The following is a 19,086-nucleotide window of genomic DNA, read 5'->3' on the forward strand; positions in this document are numbered from 1 at the left end:
CAGTATTATTGTATTGGGATTTATGTGTGACTTAATGTCACAAAGAGTCTGTTTTATGAAAGTAGCGGCACCTATGTTTGGGGCATAGATGTTGATTATTGTTATTTCCTCTTGCTGGATTATTCCTTTTGCCAGTAAAATATGACCTTGTCTCTTCTAATAAGTTTGGGTTTTTTTTTTTTTTTTTTGTGGTACTAGGGTTCCTGGAAACCCTCAGGCTACATTCCTAGACCCATTTTATAGTTTTTACCTGGAAACAGGGTTTCTTAAGCCCTCAAGGTTGTCTTCGAACCAGCATGATCCTCCAGTCTCTGCTTCCCAGGCGTGGGGATTTCAAGCATGTGCCACCATGCCCAGCTATAAGTTTGGGTTCCTCCTCCAGGCTACACTCCCAGACCCATTTTATATTTTTTACTTGGAAACAGGGTCTCTTAAGCCAGCAAGGCTGCCTTCGAACTAGCTTGATCCTCCTGTCTCTGCTTCCCAAGTGCGGGGATTTCAAGCATGCGCCACCACGCCCGGATCCTGCTTGTTTTTGAATTCTGTTAGCATTAATTACCGTGCTCTAGCCCTTTACCTTGTGTTTGTAACTATCTTTTTTTCACTGTATTCATTCATCATGATGGGATAAAAAAAACTTTTGTAGACATACATGCATACATCACCCCGTTAGCCCCTACCCGATCCCCAACCCGTTCCCTACCATCCCTCCTTCCCATGCTTGGCTTAGTGGTTGACATTTAGTATTAGAGCAATTTATCCAAAATTAACAATGATAATCTCACATAACAGTTTGATTTGTCTGATACCAAGCTTTTGATGACTTAAAGAAAACATTTCAATATTTCTTTTTGCTTTCTTTCTTACCAGAGAATATTTTTTGTTTTTTATAGGTGAAACTATCATATATTTGTTTATTTATTTTTTCAGAAAAAAATTATCCTAATATGGAATATGGACTCTAGATACCCAAAACGATATAGAAAAAGAACAAAGCTAGAAGATTTATATTTCCTGATTTCAAACCTTATAAAGCTACAATAATTGAAACAGTGTAGTACTGTTCTAAAGGCAGATATATCAACGATTGGAGTTAAATAAAAGCCTAGAGCTAAATTCTTCCATATATTGTTATTTTTGACAAGGTTTCCATGAACATTTGGTGGAGGAAATAATAATCTTTTAACTAAATATTGTTGAAAAATAATAATTACATGGAAAAGAATAAAATTGGACCCTTACCTAACACCATATACAAATAACTCAAAATAGATAAAAGACCTAAATATAAATCTTAAGACTATAAACTTTTAGAAGAAAATCTGGGTCATAAACCTCACAACACTGAAATTGGCAGTGATTTCTTAGATATGATTTCAATGGCACAGGCAACAGAAGGGTAAACAAACTCCTTAAAAAATAAAAAAAATATTGTATATCCAAAGACAATGTAAACAGAGTTAAAAGTTACTGATAGAATGGGATAAAATATTTCCAAATGCTATATCTGAAGGTATATTAATATTCCAACTAGAAATCCTAAAAATTAGCAACAATAAAAGCAAACAATACAATTTAGAGATAGGTAAAAGACTAACATAAATAATGAATCTCCAAAGATAACCAATCTTAGTTGTCTGTTGGATGGAAAATCTTGTTTCTCTGGTTCTGGTGTGTGTTACCTATTTCTTCTTTGTAGTTAATCTCTTTGAGTATTTTCTCTAAGCGCTGGTTTTGAAGACATAAATTCCTTCATTTTCTGTTTGTCATGGAAGCTTCTTATTTCTCCATCTAATTTGATAGAAAGTTTTGCTGGGTAGGAAATTTTTGGCTGGAAGTTGTTTTCTTTCAGAGTTTGGAATATGTTACTCCAAGCCCTTCTGGCTCTCATGACTTGGTTTGGGAAGTCTGGAGTGATTCTAATTGGTTTGCCTCTGAATGTCACTTGGCCCTTTGTTTTTGTTGCCTTTAAGATTCTCTGCTTGGCTTCCACATTGGTCATTTTGACAATTATGTGGCATGGGGATCCTCTTCTCCGATCCTGTCTAAAGGGAGTTCTATAAGTTTCCTGGATCTGTGTATCAACCTCTTGCTCTATGTTTGGAAAATTTTCTGCTATTACTTCCTTGAAGAGATTGTTGATCCCTTTGGTTTCACTTTCTTTTCCCTCCTCTATTCCAATTATTCTTAGGTTAGCTCTCTTAAAATGGGCCCATATTTCTTCAATGTCAGATTCCTGCTGTTGGATATTTTTTTCTAGATTAGAAACTATGCGTTCATTTCTGGAATGATCATCTTGTAAGAGCGAGATTCTGTTCTCCATGTGGTCTAATCGGTTGTTCATGTTTTGAGTTGAGGCCTTTACTTCATTAATTGCATCCTTTATCTCTTTTTGGCTCTCTCTGAGTTCTTTTCGAAGCACCTCTATTATTTCTAGAGTTATTTTCCTGATTTGATCTTCTAGAAATCTCTGATTTTCAGTTTTATCGGGTTCTGATGTTGTGGAGTTGTGGGCATTTATTGCTCCAGTATTATTCCTCTTTCCCATGATTTCGGAAGTTTGTGCCTTCTCTGGGTTCTTCCCTTGGGTCACTATGACTTCACTTAAGATGTTCTGGACCTCGAGTCAGTAGTATCTCAGACCCCACTACTCCTTTACTGGGTTTTATCACAGAGTCTCCGACCCAGAGTTTGTTTTTATAGTGATCATCTTCTAGGAGCGAGATTCTGTTCTTCATGTGGTCTAATCTATTGTTTATAGTTTGAATTGATGCCTTTACTTCAGTGATTGCATTTTTAAAATTTCTTTTAGACTCTCTCTAAATTCTTTTCGAAGGTTCTGTATTATTTCTATAGTTATATCCTGATTTAATCTTCTGGAAATCTCTGACTTTCTGTAATCAGGTTCTGATATTGTGGGGTTGTGAGCATTCATTGCTCCATTTTTGTTCCTCTTACCTATGATTTCAAAAGTTTATGCCTTCTCTGGGTTCTTCTCCCAGTCACCACAATTTCACTTATGGTGCTCTGGATCTCTGGAGTTTGTGGTTATCTCAGTCACCACTACTCCTTTACTGGGTTGTATTGTAAAATCTCAGACCCAGGGAGTTAATCGAAGTTGCACGAGACTGTCATGGTGCCGGGCTGGGTGTTTTCCCACTGGGAGCTACAACTAGGGTGTAGTATCTTTGCCACCGCTACTCCTTCACTGGTTTGAACTGCAAAATATCAGACCCACGGATTTATCAAAGCTGCACAAGTCCCTGGGGGTGCAGTGCTAGAATTTCTCTTTTAGAGGCCACAATTTCACTTACAGGTGTTGTGAACACTGATCTGGAGCAATCAAGGGTGTGGTGAACTCGCCACCACTGTTGGCAAAATGGTGGTGCTGCCATATCCTGGGCCTTGAGGCTGACGTATTTCTTTTCTGGTTTTGAGCTCTGTTCTGAATCCCTGGAGGGCATGATGAGCTTAGCTACTGGAAGTTTTAGATGTTCTTTGTGCTGAAAGAATGCTGAATTACACCCGAATGATCTGTAGCTGCTCACTTCAGCTCCTTGTTTACCTTTCCTCTCTGGAGCCTGGTGCTGTGAGGCAAGATGGCGCCGGTGTGGCATCCATACCGCAATGTGGGCTGGATTTTTTTCTGGTCTCTGGTTGTGCTTCTAGTCTTCTTTTTCTCTGTCCCTTGTATTTACAGTTTTTATTTCTCTTCTGATAGTGTTTTCTAGTTATGTAAAGTGCAGATTTTGTGGCAGTAGAAATCGCATGTTAGCTGGATTCCTAAACGCTGCTTTTCACAGTAACCATCTTCCCGGAAGTTTATATACCATTATTTTAAAATTGTATTTTGGGGCTGGGTATGGTGGTGCATACTTGTAATCCCAGCATTTGGGAGGCTGAGACAGGAGGATCACGGTTTGCGAATAGGTACTACGTAGTGAGGTCCTATGCAACTTAGACTCTATTTCAGAATAAAGAATAAAAAATTGGGCTGGAGATGTAGCTCGGAGGTAGAATGCCCCTGGGTTCCATCCCCAGTATCCCCCCCCAAATTGCCCATGCTGACCTCAAACTTGTAATCCTCTTGCCTCAACTTCCTATGTAGCTGGGATTACAGGTGTGTATTCCTACTCCTGGCTCTGACATGTTAAATCTTAAGGTTCCTTTGTAATACTCCTATAGAAGATCAAGATTTAGTTGAGTATATATAGCTATGAAGTTCTGAAAATTTTTTGAGTCTTTATCTACTGTCTTAGTAATTGTCATTGTATATGTTGATAGTGAAGATTCAACATTTAGAGTGAGAAAAAAAGTTTTCAGTGTGGGCAAGTTACATAAAAGAGAGGATCCCTAAAACTGACAGCTTTTGTTTTGATACTGGGAATTGAACCTAGTGGCATTTTACCCCTGAGTTACACCCCCAGCCCTATTTTAATTTTTATTTTGATACAGAGTCTCACTAAATTGCTGAGGGTATCACTAAGTTGCTGAGGCTGATCTTGAATCTGTGATCTTGTCTCAGCCTCCCAGGTATTGGAATTATAGGTATGTGCTACCACACTAGCTAGAGAAAAATATTTTTAAAAAAATGTATGATTGTCAGCATTAAATGACTTAGAGTGATTTTGTCAAATTATTTTTTATTGAGAAATGCATATATATAAAACTAACCTGGTTTTTTTGCGGGTTTGGAGATGGAACCCAGGGGCATTTGACCTCTGAGCTATATATCCCCTGCCCTATTTTTATTCTTTATTTTGAAACAGGGTCGCACTGAGTTGCAGAGAGCCTCCCTAGGTAGTTGAGGCTGTCCACAAACTGTGATCCTCCTGACTCAGCTTCCCGAACGCTAGGATTACAACCATGGGCCACTATGCCTGGCTAAAACTAACCATTTTAAGATACATAATTCAGTGACATGTAGTACATTTAGAGTGTTGTATAACCACCACTTCATCCAGTCCTAAGACTTTTTTTTGTTGTTGGTAGTGAGGGTTGAGCTAAGAAACATTCTTCCTCTGAGCTATACCTCCAACCCTTGATTTTGTTGTTGTTTTGTTTTTGTTTTTAATACTGAAGCAGGATCTTGATGAGTTATTTAGTCTTCAGTAGTTGTGACTGGCTTTGAAACTGTGATTCTCCTGTTTCAGCTTCTCAAGTACTGTATTACAGGTGTATGCTACTATGCCCAGTCTGGAATATTTTTATGATCCCAAAGAATATCCCATACTCTAAAGTATTACTTATTACACTCTTTCTCTAGTTCACCAGTCTTTTTAATGTATCTGGATCATACAATTTACTTATTCTGCTTAAATCATATAAATGGGATCATACAGTGTTTGACCTCTGGTCTAGTTTTTTTCACTTAGCATAATGTTTTTGAGATTCATCTGTGTCGTAGTATGTATCATTTTGTGGATATAATACCTTATTTGTCTGTTCATTCGTCATTTGGTAGACATTTGGCTTTCTCGAGAGTGTGTGTGTGTGTGTGTGTGTGTGTGTGTGTGTATTGAACCCAAGGGCATTCTATCTCTGAGCTGTACATCAGCCTTATTGTTTTTTTTAAACAAGGTCTCACTATTGAGGGCATTGCTAAGTTGCTGAGGTAAGCTTCAAGCCTATGATTCTTCTGTCTCAAGTCTCCCAGGTACTGAGATTATGGGTATTTGCCACCATACCTGGATATCCTATCCCTTTTAATAGGGATTACATTTAATCTGTAAATTATTTTGTTGGTATTGCCACTTTAGCAATATGAAGTTTTCTAATTCATGAAATTTTTCCATTTATTTATGTTTTCTTTAATTTTTTTAACCCTGTTTTGAAGTCTCTCAATATACAAGTCTTGCCTTGGTTAAATTTATTCCTGGATATTTTATTGGATGCTATTATGGAATTGTTCTCTTAATTTAATTTTGGGTGTGTATGCTGGTGTATAGAAGTATATGTGTGTTGGACCTGTGTCCTATAACTTTGGTGAATTATTTAATTAGCTCTCTTAAGGGTGTGTGTGTGTGTGTGTGTTGGGATTTTGTGTGTGTATATAAAAATATGTTTTTGTTTGTTTGTCCTTGAATAGGATGGCTTTCCATCTTTCAAATTTGGATATCTTCTATTTCTCTGTCTTGCTCTAATTGCTCTGGCTTGTTTCTGGCATAGAAGTGAACACAAGTTATAAAAATAGGCACCTTTGTCTTTTTCCTTATATTAGTAAAGTTTTCATTTTTTCACCCTTAGTGTACTAGTTGTAGTTTTTTCATAAATGCTATTTGTCATGTTGAGGAAATTCCCTCCTATATTATTTTCTTGGGGCTACCTTAACAAAGTTTCACAAACAGGGTAGTTTAAAACAACAGAAAATTATTCTTAAAGGTACATAGGCATTAGCATGATTTTGCTCCTTATGAGACCAGGTAGAATCCTTTTTGCTTCTTCCTTGATGATAGTCGTGTCCCTTAGCTGGTTAGCTATATCATCCATTCTCTGCCTTTGGCATTCTTTGCATGTGTGTCTGTCTTCTCTTTAGTTTGAGTGGTTTGGGTTTTTGTTGTTGTTGATTTTGTTAAATAACTTTTCTTGTGTCAACTGATATAATTAGGTGATTTTTATTTTCTTCTTCTACTACTACTACTACTACTACTACTACTATTCCTCCTCCTCCTCCTCCTCCTCCTCCTCCTCCTCCTCCTCTTCCTTCTTCCACCACTACCTCCGGGCTATACTTCCAGACCTATTTTATATTTTTATTTGGAAACAGGGTCTCTTAAGCCAGCACGGCTGGCTTCAAACCTGCACAATCCTCCTTTCTCCGCTTCCCAAGCTTGGGGATTAGAAGCATGCATCACCATGCCTGGCTATTTTCTTCTTTTGATGTCTGTTACATTTCTTGATTTATTTATTTATTTATTTTTTACTGTTGAGCCATTCTTGCATTCCTGGTATTCCAGAAGTCCTATTTGATCATGGTATATATTTCTCTTAATATCCTATAGGATTTAGTTTATTGCTAGTTTGCTATTATTTATACTTGTAAGCAATATCATTGTATTGTTTTTTCTTGTGTTTTTGGCTTTAATATTAAAATAGTACTGACTTCATGTAATGAGAAAATGTTTTCTTCTTTAGAATGTTAATTTAGTGTTCTCTTATTTTAAAAGCATACTGTCTTCAGAAGCTGTTGAGACATTCCTATGTTATAGACTTAACACTATTTTTTTGCATTTCAGTTTTTTAGTCACTTTCTGTTCTGTTGTTATACTTACTGCTGGTAATATAATTTTTTTCTAATCATTTGTAAGTCAGGAAAATATGGCAAAATTAGCTTAAGTTGGACTTCTGATTAAATAAAATGTGGAAAGCCTGAAGTATTTCTTCTATAAATGAATTAATATATTTTAGGGTAAAAGCTTTGTGACTTCTTTTTTCATAGTCATTTTTGTTCTTTCCTTTTCCTCCCCCATTTTGATAGATAAGGTAATCAGGTGACCAAGTTCCAGATAGGCATAGTATTATTCTTTTTGCCAGGACTTGTATTTGCATGTGGATATAATTTATCTGGAATATCCCACTGTTAAAAATGAATTATAAAGACACAGACTCTCTCAGAGCTTTGCTGGTAAAAGTGATTTGGAAGGATAAATGCTAATGTAAGCTAATGAAATGCTAAATGGCAGGATAGATGCTAATATTGGTCTAAAATTTGTGTGTTGTTCTAACACACCGATGATGGATGAAATAATTGAGATAAAGAGGATGAATGCATCCTTGTTTTATTGCTAGTATAAATATAACTCTTAGAGCCTTTTTATTTAAACTTCAGCTTTCCTATTTGCTATTTGGAAGAACTCCCACTTTTTTCATTGCTTTAATACTTTTTCCCTAAACATCACTCTCTTGTTTCTTCTGTCTTACCTTGTCATGGGCATTTCTTATGTTTAATTTCTTGCATATGTCTTCAACTCTCACCATTTTATTTTCTTGACACATTGTCAACTTTGGTTAAACTCTCTGCTTCTCTTGTGTTTGGACCAGAACACTGACTTATGGCTATAGAAAAACATAAACCAACATTTTACTTTAACTATATAACCACAACTGTGTGAAGTGTGTGTGTGGGGGGGGGTACTGGGGATTGAGCTCAGGGGCATTCTACCTCCAAGTTATCTCCCCAGACCTATTTTATTTGGAAACTGGCTCTCACTAGGATGATAATAATCAAGAGTCTCACTGCATGCTGAGGCTGTATCCTTGAACCTACGATCCTCCAGTCTCAGCCTCCCAAATACTGGGATTACAAGCCTGCGCTATCTCGCCTGATTTGACCACAGCTCTTAAGTTACCATCCTATATTTCCATTCCCTTAGTAAATTTGTTTTCTTGTTCTTCAAAAGGACTTTTTTTTAAGTAATCAGTTTTTATTTCTCTTCTCACATTATAGAAAATTTTTGAATTTCAGAAATGTTATAGGAGTAGTATGAGCATCCATATACCCTTAATCGGGATGATTTACCAGTTGTTAACTTTTAGCCAAGTTTCTTCTCCAACTCTTTTTTTTTGGGGGGGGGGGTGAATAATTTGAGATTGTTACAGATGTCATGAGAATTCGCACCTATATGAATATATATTCTCCATAAAGAAGTACATTCTCTCCATGTAATCACCATGTACAGAAGATTTAATACTGAAATAATCCTGCTGTCTATATTCATATTTTCTTCATTGTCTTAATTTCTTAGAGCTTTTGTTCCTACTAATTCAGGATCCACCCTAAGATCATACATTATATTCTGTTATGCTTCTTGGGTCCTTGGGTTTCTGCTTTGTGTATGTTTTCATGTAACTTAAATATTTTGAAGATTTTTATTGTTTTTTAAAGAATATTTCTAAATTTTATTTGACTAATTTGTGGTCACTGTTATAGTTTGGATCTGAACATGCCCCAAAGGCTCATATGTTGAAGGTTTGGTCCCTAGTGCATTAATATTCAGAGGTGGGGAAGTATTGGATTATGAGACTGCCGCCCTTACCAGTGGATTAACCTATTGATGAATTTATAATCTGAATGTACTTGGGAGGTGCTGGAAACTGTAGGAGTCAGCAACTACTTGGAGGAAGTGATTCCTCGGGGATATACCCTTGGAGACTATTATCTTGTTCTGCTTCCTGGATACCATGAGATGAAGTAGCTTTCCTCTGCCATTCTCTTCCATCATGGATCTCTGCCTTACCACAGACTCATAGCAATGGAGCCAGCCAACCACACACTGACTGAAACCTCTAAAACCATGAGCCAAAATAAATCCTTCCTCCTTTAAATTGTTTTTCTCAGGTATTTGTTACAATGACAAAAATCTGACTTAACTAATTCAACTGAAACATTAGGGACTGAAATTATATATGGAGCTGAAGTATCTCTCTACATATTACATTAGGAGGCAAATAATGTTAGTTATTAAAGGACTTTTTCAGTTGGTATTGGAACTTTAGACTTTTAGTACCCTTAACAACCAGTGTCAAATAAGTGCTGAAAGTTGCTACATTTCGACATATTAAGTTAACAATTCAAATAAAAGTTAGACATTTGAAGTTAACAATTCAAATGTAACCTGTTTATTTATTGTTGCTCTAGCACAGGGGAATTATAAATTAGATCTTGAAGCATTTCTTCAGATTGTTAGTATGCCTGTGTTTTGCAACAAATTCTTTGAGGTTTTCTGATATATTAATTTTGCCTTTTATGGTTTCTGGCTTTAAAACCTTTTATCTGTTATTAAGAACTTGTCTGTTTAAAGTAGCTGTTCATAGAACTGATCAAAAGCTAAAGCTTTTATTTTACTCTGCAATCATAATAATCGAATCTTCATGAGAGTAGACACTCTTCAGCTCCTAAACCTGTGTTTGGCACATAATCTTTAATAAATGTTTTTTAAAATGAATAAAATCTTATCAAATAAACAAATAATATATTGCAATTGAATTGGACATTTTTCTTGAAATCTGGTTTTTTACTTAAGGCTTCCATTTATCCATATGTCTCCTTTTGTGGTTTTTAAGTTTAGAGTAAACAATTAGAATGTGATTTTAATTTAGTAGAATTTACCTTAAAGTTATATACTAATAACTATTGGATGTTTAACTTCTAATATGTAAAAGTCACCTAACATAAAGCCAATTATTTCAAACTATATGAGTATCATTGAATATCTTTATAACATTGTATAACTGTCACTTCTATTCAATTCTAAAACCTTTCATCACCAAAAAGAGACCCTTAATCCATAAATTAGTCATTCCTTTCATAGCCCTAGAAATCACCTCTCTCCTTTCTGACTTGTGGATTTGCTTTCTAAGGGTATTTTTAAATTGAAGTCACAAAATGTTACCTTTTATGTTGGGCTTCTTTATTTAGCACAATATTTTCAAGATTCCCTACAGTATGTGTCAGTACATTATTTCTGCGGCTGCATAACATTTCATTATATGGCTATACCACATTTTGTTTATCCATACTCATCCACTTGTGGGTATTTTGGGTTATTTCACTTTTGGGCTAATATGAAGAGTGCTGCTATAATCATTTGTATACAAGTTTGCGTTATCTGGAGTTTTTTTTTTTTTTTTAGGTATATGCCTAGGAGCAGAATTGCTGAATTACATGGCAATTGTGTTTAGCTTTTTCAGGAACCACCAAACTGTTTTCATTAACAGCTGTACTATTTTACATTCCTACCAACAATGTACAAGGGTTCCAATTTCTCTGCATACCTACCAATACTTGATATTTTCCAGTTTTTTTTTACACACAGTAAAAAAGTTTATTCAGATAGAACACTAACTTTTATATACTAGTAAATAACAATTTACTCATTCCCCCACATATTTTTTATACAAAATTTTTATTGAAAATAAATTGTATACATTTAAGCTGTACTTGGTGCCCTCTTCCCCCGCCCCCATTTTCCCTTCCCCCCTCCCACCAATGATTGTCCAGGGTAACCATGCCATATTCATACTTTGGCATATATTCGGATATAGACCCTCATTAATCAAGTTCAGCCTTCCTCCTCTCCTATCTTTCCATTCAAACTTTGCTGAGAAATCCCGTCCATTATCTGGAGTCCCTCTGGTATCCCCTATGTTCCCTATGGCGACTGTGGGGTATTTTCCAGTTTTTAATTATGACTATCCTTAGTGAACCTGAAATGATACCTCATTGTAGTTTTGATTTGCATTTTCTTGATGATTGATGATGCTGAGCATCTTACGGTATAGTTGTTGACTCTATCTTTGGAGAAATGTCAAGTCTTTTGTCCTTTTTAAATTGGGTTATCTCTTTCATGTTCAGCTGTAAGGGTTCCTTATAGATTCTGGGTACGAGACTCTTACAAATACACAATTTGCAAATATTTTCTCCCATCCCCCCCCTTAGGGAATAATTTCTTTGTAATTTGTTCTCCCTCCATTTTCTTTTCTACTGGGGAATATACCCAAGGTGGTCTACCTCTGAACAGTTTGAAACAGGGTCTTAGTGGCAGAGGGCCTTGTTAAGTTGCTAAGATTGGCCACAAACCTGTGATTCTCCTATCCCAGTCTCCCAAGTACTGATATTACAGGCATGTCCTACCACATTCAGCTTGTCTTTATATTTATTTATTTATTTATTTATTTAGTGGTACTGAGGATCAGGGGCATTCTACCTCTGAGCTATATGCCAAGCCCTATTTTTTTATTTTTTATTTTGAAACAGGATCTCACTGAGTTCCAAAAGTGCCTCACTAAGTAGCTGAGGCTGTCCTTGAACCTCAATCCTCCGGTCTTAGCCTCCCAAATGCTAGGATTATAAGCATGCGCCACCGTGCCCGGCTGAGTGTTTCTTAATAATGTATTTTTGTTGTTGTTGTTGTTACTAGTTTCAGGAATTGAACCCCAGGCTTCCTACCATATATAGGCAAATGCTGTCTGAGCTACCCCTAGCCCAGGAGGTAATATTTTAAATGAGCCTAGAAGGACAAAATGTTAATTCTTAGAGAGCCCATAGGATGTAAGAGGTTTGTGTTTTTTTTAAATAAGAAATTGGTTTGGTGATTATGCTATGCAGGTTAGGTACATCCAGAATCAGAATCAGAAAGCAAGCAGTCAGGAATTGAAGACTGACAACTCTTGGGCAAGTGCTAACACTACATCCACAGATGTAATTTGTTCTTTTTCAAGGAAACATTAGTTCTGTTCTTAGTAATGTGTATGTGTGTGTATGTGTGTGGGGGGGGTGTTAACCCAAAGGCATTCTATCTTTGAGCTACACCCCCAGCCCATTTTTATTTCTTATTTGGAAACAGGGTCTCATTACATTGATGAGAGTCTTACTACTTGCTGAGGCTATCCTCAAACCTGTAATCCTCCCATCTCAGCATCCCAAGTACAGGGATTATAGGCATGCACCACCATGCCCAGCTTGTTCTTAGTATTTTTTAACTGATTAAGTTAGCCTCACCCACATTATCAATAATCTCAACTGGTTTTATCTACAGACCTTCACAACAACATCTAGATTAATGTTTGAATACTGGATACTGTACCTAACCAAGTTGATACATAGAAACTGACCATTATACCTAGCAAAATATGATTAAAATAAGCATATTTTTAATTTGTAAATTTGTAATCTGCCTGCTTTGGAACTAAAATAAATTGGATTTCTGACACTTCTCAGTTAAAGAACTAAGTATAAAATTGAGTAACTTTTTTATCACTTATTTTATTTTTTGTGACACTGTGGATTGAAACCAGGGAAATTCTACCTCTGAGCTATACTAGTTGTCCCTTTTTTATTTTTATTTTGAAACATGATATTACTAGACTGATGAGAGTCTATTTGCTGAGAATGTCCTCAAACCTGCAATCTTTCTGTCTCAGCCTCCCAAGTACGAGGATTATAGGCATGCACCACCATGCCTCACAACTTATTTTATATAATTCCATGTTTATGGAAAAGTTGCAATGCAAGGAGTTTCCATATATTTTTCTTTTATCCCATTTGCTCTGTTTCTGTATAGATATATGTCCTCACTACTTGAGAGTAAGTTTTGAGGCATCAAGATCTTTATCCCTAAATGTATATGATTTTGGATAATAATGTTCTCAAAATCACAGTCATCAAAATCTTGAATATAACAGTACTATTATCTAATTTACTATACATACTCATTTTATGACATATTATATCTTTCAATCTTTTTCTTGGTGGAAGGTGGAGGAATCTATTGTAGGTGTATTGCATTCAGTAATTGAGTCATTTTTAACTCCTTTAATTTGGAGGAGGTCACTTGGTCTCTTCTACCTTTTTTGACGTTGGCAGTTTTTAACAGTGCAGACTAATTATTTAGTATGATGCCTCTCATTTTGAGGTTTGCCTGCCTGCCTGCCCTCCATCCCTCCCTGCCTTTCCTTCCTTCCTTTCTTTTTTTTTTTTGTGTGTGTGCATGTGTGTGTGAATGCCTGTGTGTGTGAATGCGTGCACATGGAGAGGTACTGGGATTCAATCCAAGGGCATTCTACCTCTTGTGTTACACCCAGCCCTTTATTTTTATTTGGAAACAGGTTCTCACTAAGTGGCTGAGACTGGCTATAAACCTTCTATCCTCCTGTCTCCAGCCTCCCAAGTACTGCGATAACAGTTGTGCACCACTAGGCTACTTGGATTTGTTTTTTGTTTGCACATTATTAGATTTACAGCACATATTTTTATCTGAAATTCTACCAAAGTGAAGTTTTATTCTTCTAAGGGCATCATATCCAGAAATTATCCCTGTGTAGGTGATGTTTATCTTTCCTCCAAGCTTATTGGTTGGCATTTTATTGTAAATAAACTTTCATTTCTCATTTATATTGATAAAAATGTTAATACATATGTATTTTTCTATTTATTGGAATCAAGTGTATTGGTCCTTACATATTTAGTACTCACATTAGTCCAACTTAGTCCCTTCATGAATTCTGTGTCTTTTTAATTCTTCTAAGAATTATGTCCTCATGATTCTTTTAAGCATTTCTTTACTCTTTTTGGCATGATGCCAGGCTTGACTACATTTTTCCTGATCTTGAAATCAGCCTTTTTTCCAGAGAGCTCTAGTTTCTTTTGGTTTAAAAAAAAAAAAAAAAAAAAAAAAAGGTATTTAACAGCCAAAACTGCCAGGCATGGTGGCGCATGCTTGTAATTCTAGTACTTGAGAGGCTGAGACAGGAGGATCACAGGTTTACAGCTAGCCTCAGCTACTTATACCCTCTGCAACTTATTGAGACCCTGTTTCAAAATAAAGAATAAAAAATTGGGCTGGGGGTGTAGCTTATAGGTAGAAAGCCCCTGGGTTCAATTCCCAGTATCACATACACAAAAGAAAAGAAAAGAAAAAAGAAATCAAACTGAGATTAATTTTGTGCCCTGTCAGCAGAAAAAAAATTAGAGTATATATAATTCATGCACAGGCATGCGCGCGCGCGCTCTCGCTCTCTCTCTCTCTCTCTCTCTCTCTCTCTCTCAAACACACACACACACACACACACACATACACACACACTTCTGCATTTGAATACATATTACACCCATATCTGTATTTACTTCTATAACTCTCTTTGTTGAAAAACATCAGCTTATGCTAACACCTCCAATTCTGATATACCACCACAAAGTTCTAGTCTTTTTGTATTAGAAATTTTCTTCTCTAACAATGAGGAACTTCGCTCCCATTATATTTATTCATTTGCTCAAGTGTGGTTTGTACTAATATCACACTAAAATGAAGACCTAGTAGAGTTAAGTATTTGCTTACAATTTAAAAAAAATTTAAGGTCATTATATAGAGTGAAGTGCATCAAGCAAAACAGATATCCAGTGAGACAAGTTTTGATAAACACATATACCTGTTTAATCTCTACACCTGTTAAGATACAGAACTAATTGCCCTTTTTGTCCCTTCTGTTCCTTCAGCCACTCCAAACACTTCTCTGAACCCCTCCCCACTATAGATAAATAGAACCCACTTTAGAACATCATATAAATAGAATCATAATAAGTATGTTCTTCTATGTCTGATTTCTTTCACATATCCAAATATCTATGTGATTAATTTATTTAGCTGTCAGTAATACTTTATAACATTTAGATATAACTTCAACCCCTATGAAACTTTTATAGGTTTTACTCCTTTTATTTTTATCATCTCCATGGATTTTTGAAAATTGAATTTTCTCCCCAGTATATGGTACACTTTCCTTTTTGTATAATATTCTCTGTAAATAATGAAATACTTTAGAGAAAAATGAAGAAAAATTATATTGTCTCATGCAAAGACCCTGACATGATTGGTCCAGGAATGATACGTTTTTAAATTGTGATCAGAGGAATATGATGCCTTATTAAAATAAATGCTTTCAAAAATGCTTTCAGTGGCTCTCCACTGAATGTAAAATAGTGGTATATACTTTTGGCTAATGACACAAGTGCTAGACCTTTTATTGTCCTACATGTCCTTGAAAGCTTTTTTTTTTTTTTTCCCCTGTAGTACTGGGGATGGAACCCAGAGGCATTCTACCTCTGAGCCACAACCCCAGCCCTATTTTTTATTCTTTATTTTGAAACAGGGTCTCACTGAGTTGCAAAGGGCCTCACTAAGCAGCTGAGGGTGTCTGAGAGCCACCATCCTTCTGTCTCAATGCTGGGATTATAATCATGCACCACAATGCCTGGCTTAATTTTCTTAGTTTGATTTCTTTCTATTGGTAATCTCTACTGACTTATCTTCAAAATCACTTATTATTTTCTTTGTTGTCTCTGTCCTGTTGAGTCCATTCGGTGAGTTCTTTATTATTTCTGTTACTCTATTTCTTTTATTCTCAAATTTCTATTTAGTCCTTCCTTGTATATGTTGTTTCCTTGTATGTGTATAGGGGGAGATTCTAGGGATTGAATTCAGGGCTATTCTACCTCTGAACTATACTCCCAGTCCTACTTTATTTTATTTTACTTTTTTATTTTGAAACAGGGTCTCACTAGGTTACCACATGCTGGCCTTGAACCTGCTATCCTTCTGTCTCAGCCTTCCAAGTACTGAAATTGCAGGCCTGCCCCACCTGTACTGCATGGGCCTAAATGAAACTTCCCATTTTTCATTGGTTTACAGTGTGTTTGTAATACCTCGTTTGAGTATTATATAATGACTACTTGAAAATCTTTGTCAGACAATTCCTTGTCACTTTATGTTGGTATTTTGTTAACTGTCATGTATTTCAAGTTGAGACTTTTCTTGGGTTTTGGTATGCTGAATGATTTTTTATTTTTTTATTTTTTATTTTTTGCTATTATTGCATACTGGTCATTTTGGATATATGAGACTTTGGATCTTAAAATCTTCTGTTTTAGCAGGCCTCCTCTGACACTGTACCAGCATGGGATCAGGGCTGCAAGGTGGGGTTGGAAGTCTAGATTTCCCACTTTGTATTCACTGTTAATAACTGGTGAGGAAGGTGTGGTGGTAGTGTTGGTGGTAGTGTTAACATCTGCTGACATTCCCCAGGAAAGGTGTATGGGACTTTGTACTGATAGGAAGGGATGGAAGTCTAGTTCCCTAGTTGGCCTGTAAAGACAAGGTTGAGGAGGAGAATGATTCTGTGCTGTTTGGCTTGAGTAGGGCTTTGTTTTTTGCTTTGTTTTGAATATTTTGGGGAGAGGGTCATCTGTGCTCAGTGGTATTTCTGGGACATAGGCCTTTCTGTTGCTCAAATCAGGAGCAAAAAAGGAAGTGAATGGAACTTTCTGTAATGTTATTCTTCAAGTTCCACTTTATCCAGTCTCTCCCTTTTTCTCTCTGCCAGTTGTCTCCTCTTTCTTCTCAACCCTTCCTCGGTTTTGAAATGCATTTAGTGGGTGGAATGGGTAAAAATCTATCTTATTTGGAATTGGATGTCCTGAATGGTTTCAAATAGAAAGTCATTCAGCCGGGCGTGGTGGCACACATCCCTGCGCTTGGGAGGTTGAGACAGGAGGATCGCACAGGTTCAAAGCCAGCCTCAGCTACTTAGTGAGGCTCTTAACAACTTATTGAGACCTGTTTCCAAATAAAATATAAAAAAGACTGGGAGTAGAACCCAGAGGCAGAAAGCCTCTGGGTTCCACCCCCAGTACCACCAAAAAAAGAAAGAAAGAAAGAGAGGGGAGAGAGGGAGGGGGGAGAAAGAAAGAAGGAAGGAAAGAAAGAAAGAAAGAGAGAGAGAGAAAGTCATTCATTAAGAACTCACTTAAATCTGGGCATGGTGGTGCATGCTTGTAATCCCCGTGCTTGGGAGGCAGAGACAGGAGGATCGAAGCCAGCCACACTGGCTTAAGAGACCCTGTTTCCAAATTTTTTAAAAAAGTATAACATAGGTCTGGGAGTGTAGCCTGGGACTAGAAGGTTTTCCAGGAACCCCAGTACCACCAAAAAAGAGAGAGAGAGAGAGAGAGAGAGAGAGAGAGAGAGAGAGAGAGAGAGAGAGAGAGAGAGGGCGCTCACTTAAAAATAAAACTCTCAAAATATTCTTAAATATTTTTAACCATTATATTTTGTAAGTTACTAAGTATGTAACTAAGTACATTTTGTTAGAGATAAATATTTACAAAAAGATACATATATACTATTTTTTCTTCTTTTAGGGCTATGTACTGAAGGACTGTACCGTGTTAGTGGAAACAAAACTGATCAAGACAACATTCAAAAGCAGTTTGATCAAGGTAAGAAGATAACTATGTATAATGAAATGTTTTATTGTTTTTATTATTGGAATTTTATGGTGGGAAGATTTTATTTGAAGGCTTTTTGAGGAAATGGATATTGAGGAAAGGTTCAAAGTGGGATTAGAAGTATTAAATAGAATAGATGCCACAGTAAAGGTACAAGAGAGCTAGGAAAAGTTTGTAATATTTATACTCGCAAGACAGTTATTGATAACTTTAGATGCTTTTGTGTTGAGAAGCTGGGTACTAGGGAATTAATTATAAGAGAAAGTTGATATGAAACTTTAAAATACATTTGGAATAGAAGAAAGATTGAAGTCAATAAGAAGCAGTTGGATCAAGAAGGTATAGTATTCTGTATATTTTTAAGGTAACTGAAAGTATAAGAGGAGCCATAAAAAAGGAAGTACTGAAAAAGAAAGCACTCTGTATTGAAACAGTCTGTTGTAGGCCTAGAAGGAATGAAATGAAGGAGAATTTATAGGTTTTGTTTTAGAAATAATGAGAATCTGTTTCATACCCTGAAACTACAGGGAATAGTATGAAATATTTTGAGGTAAAATTAGCTATTTTATGGCCCACCTACTTTCAGTTTCTTCTTATATTTCATATTCTTTATCTAGTAAATTTAGATCACAAATAAGAGACTATAACTGAATCTTTGTAAATCTATCACTAGAATAGAAAAACAGTAAATTGACTACGATGGATCAGCATCTTTGTCAAAGATAATACTATCTAATGTTGCTTTCTTTTTTGGGAAGGGGTCATGATATTGGGTAACAATTAGGAATAGAAAGAAAGGTGAATTTTCTCCTCGTTAGTAACTTTTTTTTTTTTTTTTTTTTTTTGGTTGTACTGGGGTTCCTGGAAGCCCTTTTACCTCCAGGATACACTCCCACAGGCTACATTCCCAGACCTATTTTTTAACATTTTTATGTGGAAACAAGAGTCTCTTAAGCCAGTGAGGCTGGCTCCGCCTCCCAAGCGCGGGGATTACAAGCGTGCACCACCACGCCCAGCCTCGTTAGTAACTTCTATATGATCAAAAGACTTAAAATATAAAAAACAAATGTACTCAGAAGGGGAGAATGGATGGATATTTTTAATAGTCTTGGAGCAGTAAAGAGCCTAAACTTAATAAGAAAGCTAGAAAACATGAACCAATGTAAGTAATAGATATATAATAAATTGGATTACCTAAAAAATATAAAAATTCTATATGGGGATATAGATGAAACATAATGACAGAGGACAAACTAATCTTGGTGACAATATGAAACACAGATGCTTGTTAAGCAATTGCAGAAAAA

At 36.1% G+C, this 19,086-nt stretch overlaps 1 protein-coding gene across 2 annotated transcripts in view; it reads left to right on the plus strand.

The window, feature by feature from the left end:
* The window catches only part of ARHGAP5 (Rho GTPase activating protein 5), a gene marked incomplete at both ends in the record, with an annotated part of 66,250 nt that overhangs the window by 38,169 nt on the left and 8,995 nt on the right, over positions 1-19,086 (plus strand). For both annotated transcript variants that reach the window (XM_080707887.1, XM_080707888.1), the window contains one exon: positions 17,693-17,770. In XM_080707887.1, coding sequence (XP_080564013.1) covers positions 17,693-17,770 — 78 coding nt within the window. The remainder of the gene's footprint in view (positions 1-17,692; positions 17,771-19,086) is intronic.

The sequence above is a fragment of the Muscardinus avellanarius genome, assembly GCF_963383645.1.
Source record: "Muscardinus avellanarius genome assembly, chromosome: 12".
In the NCBI taxonomy this organism is placed as follows: Eukaryota; Metazoa; Chordata; class Mammalia; order Rodentia; family Gliridae; genus Muscardinus; species Muscardinus avellanarius.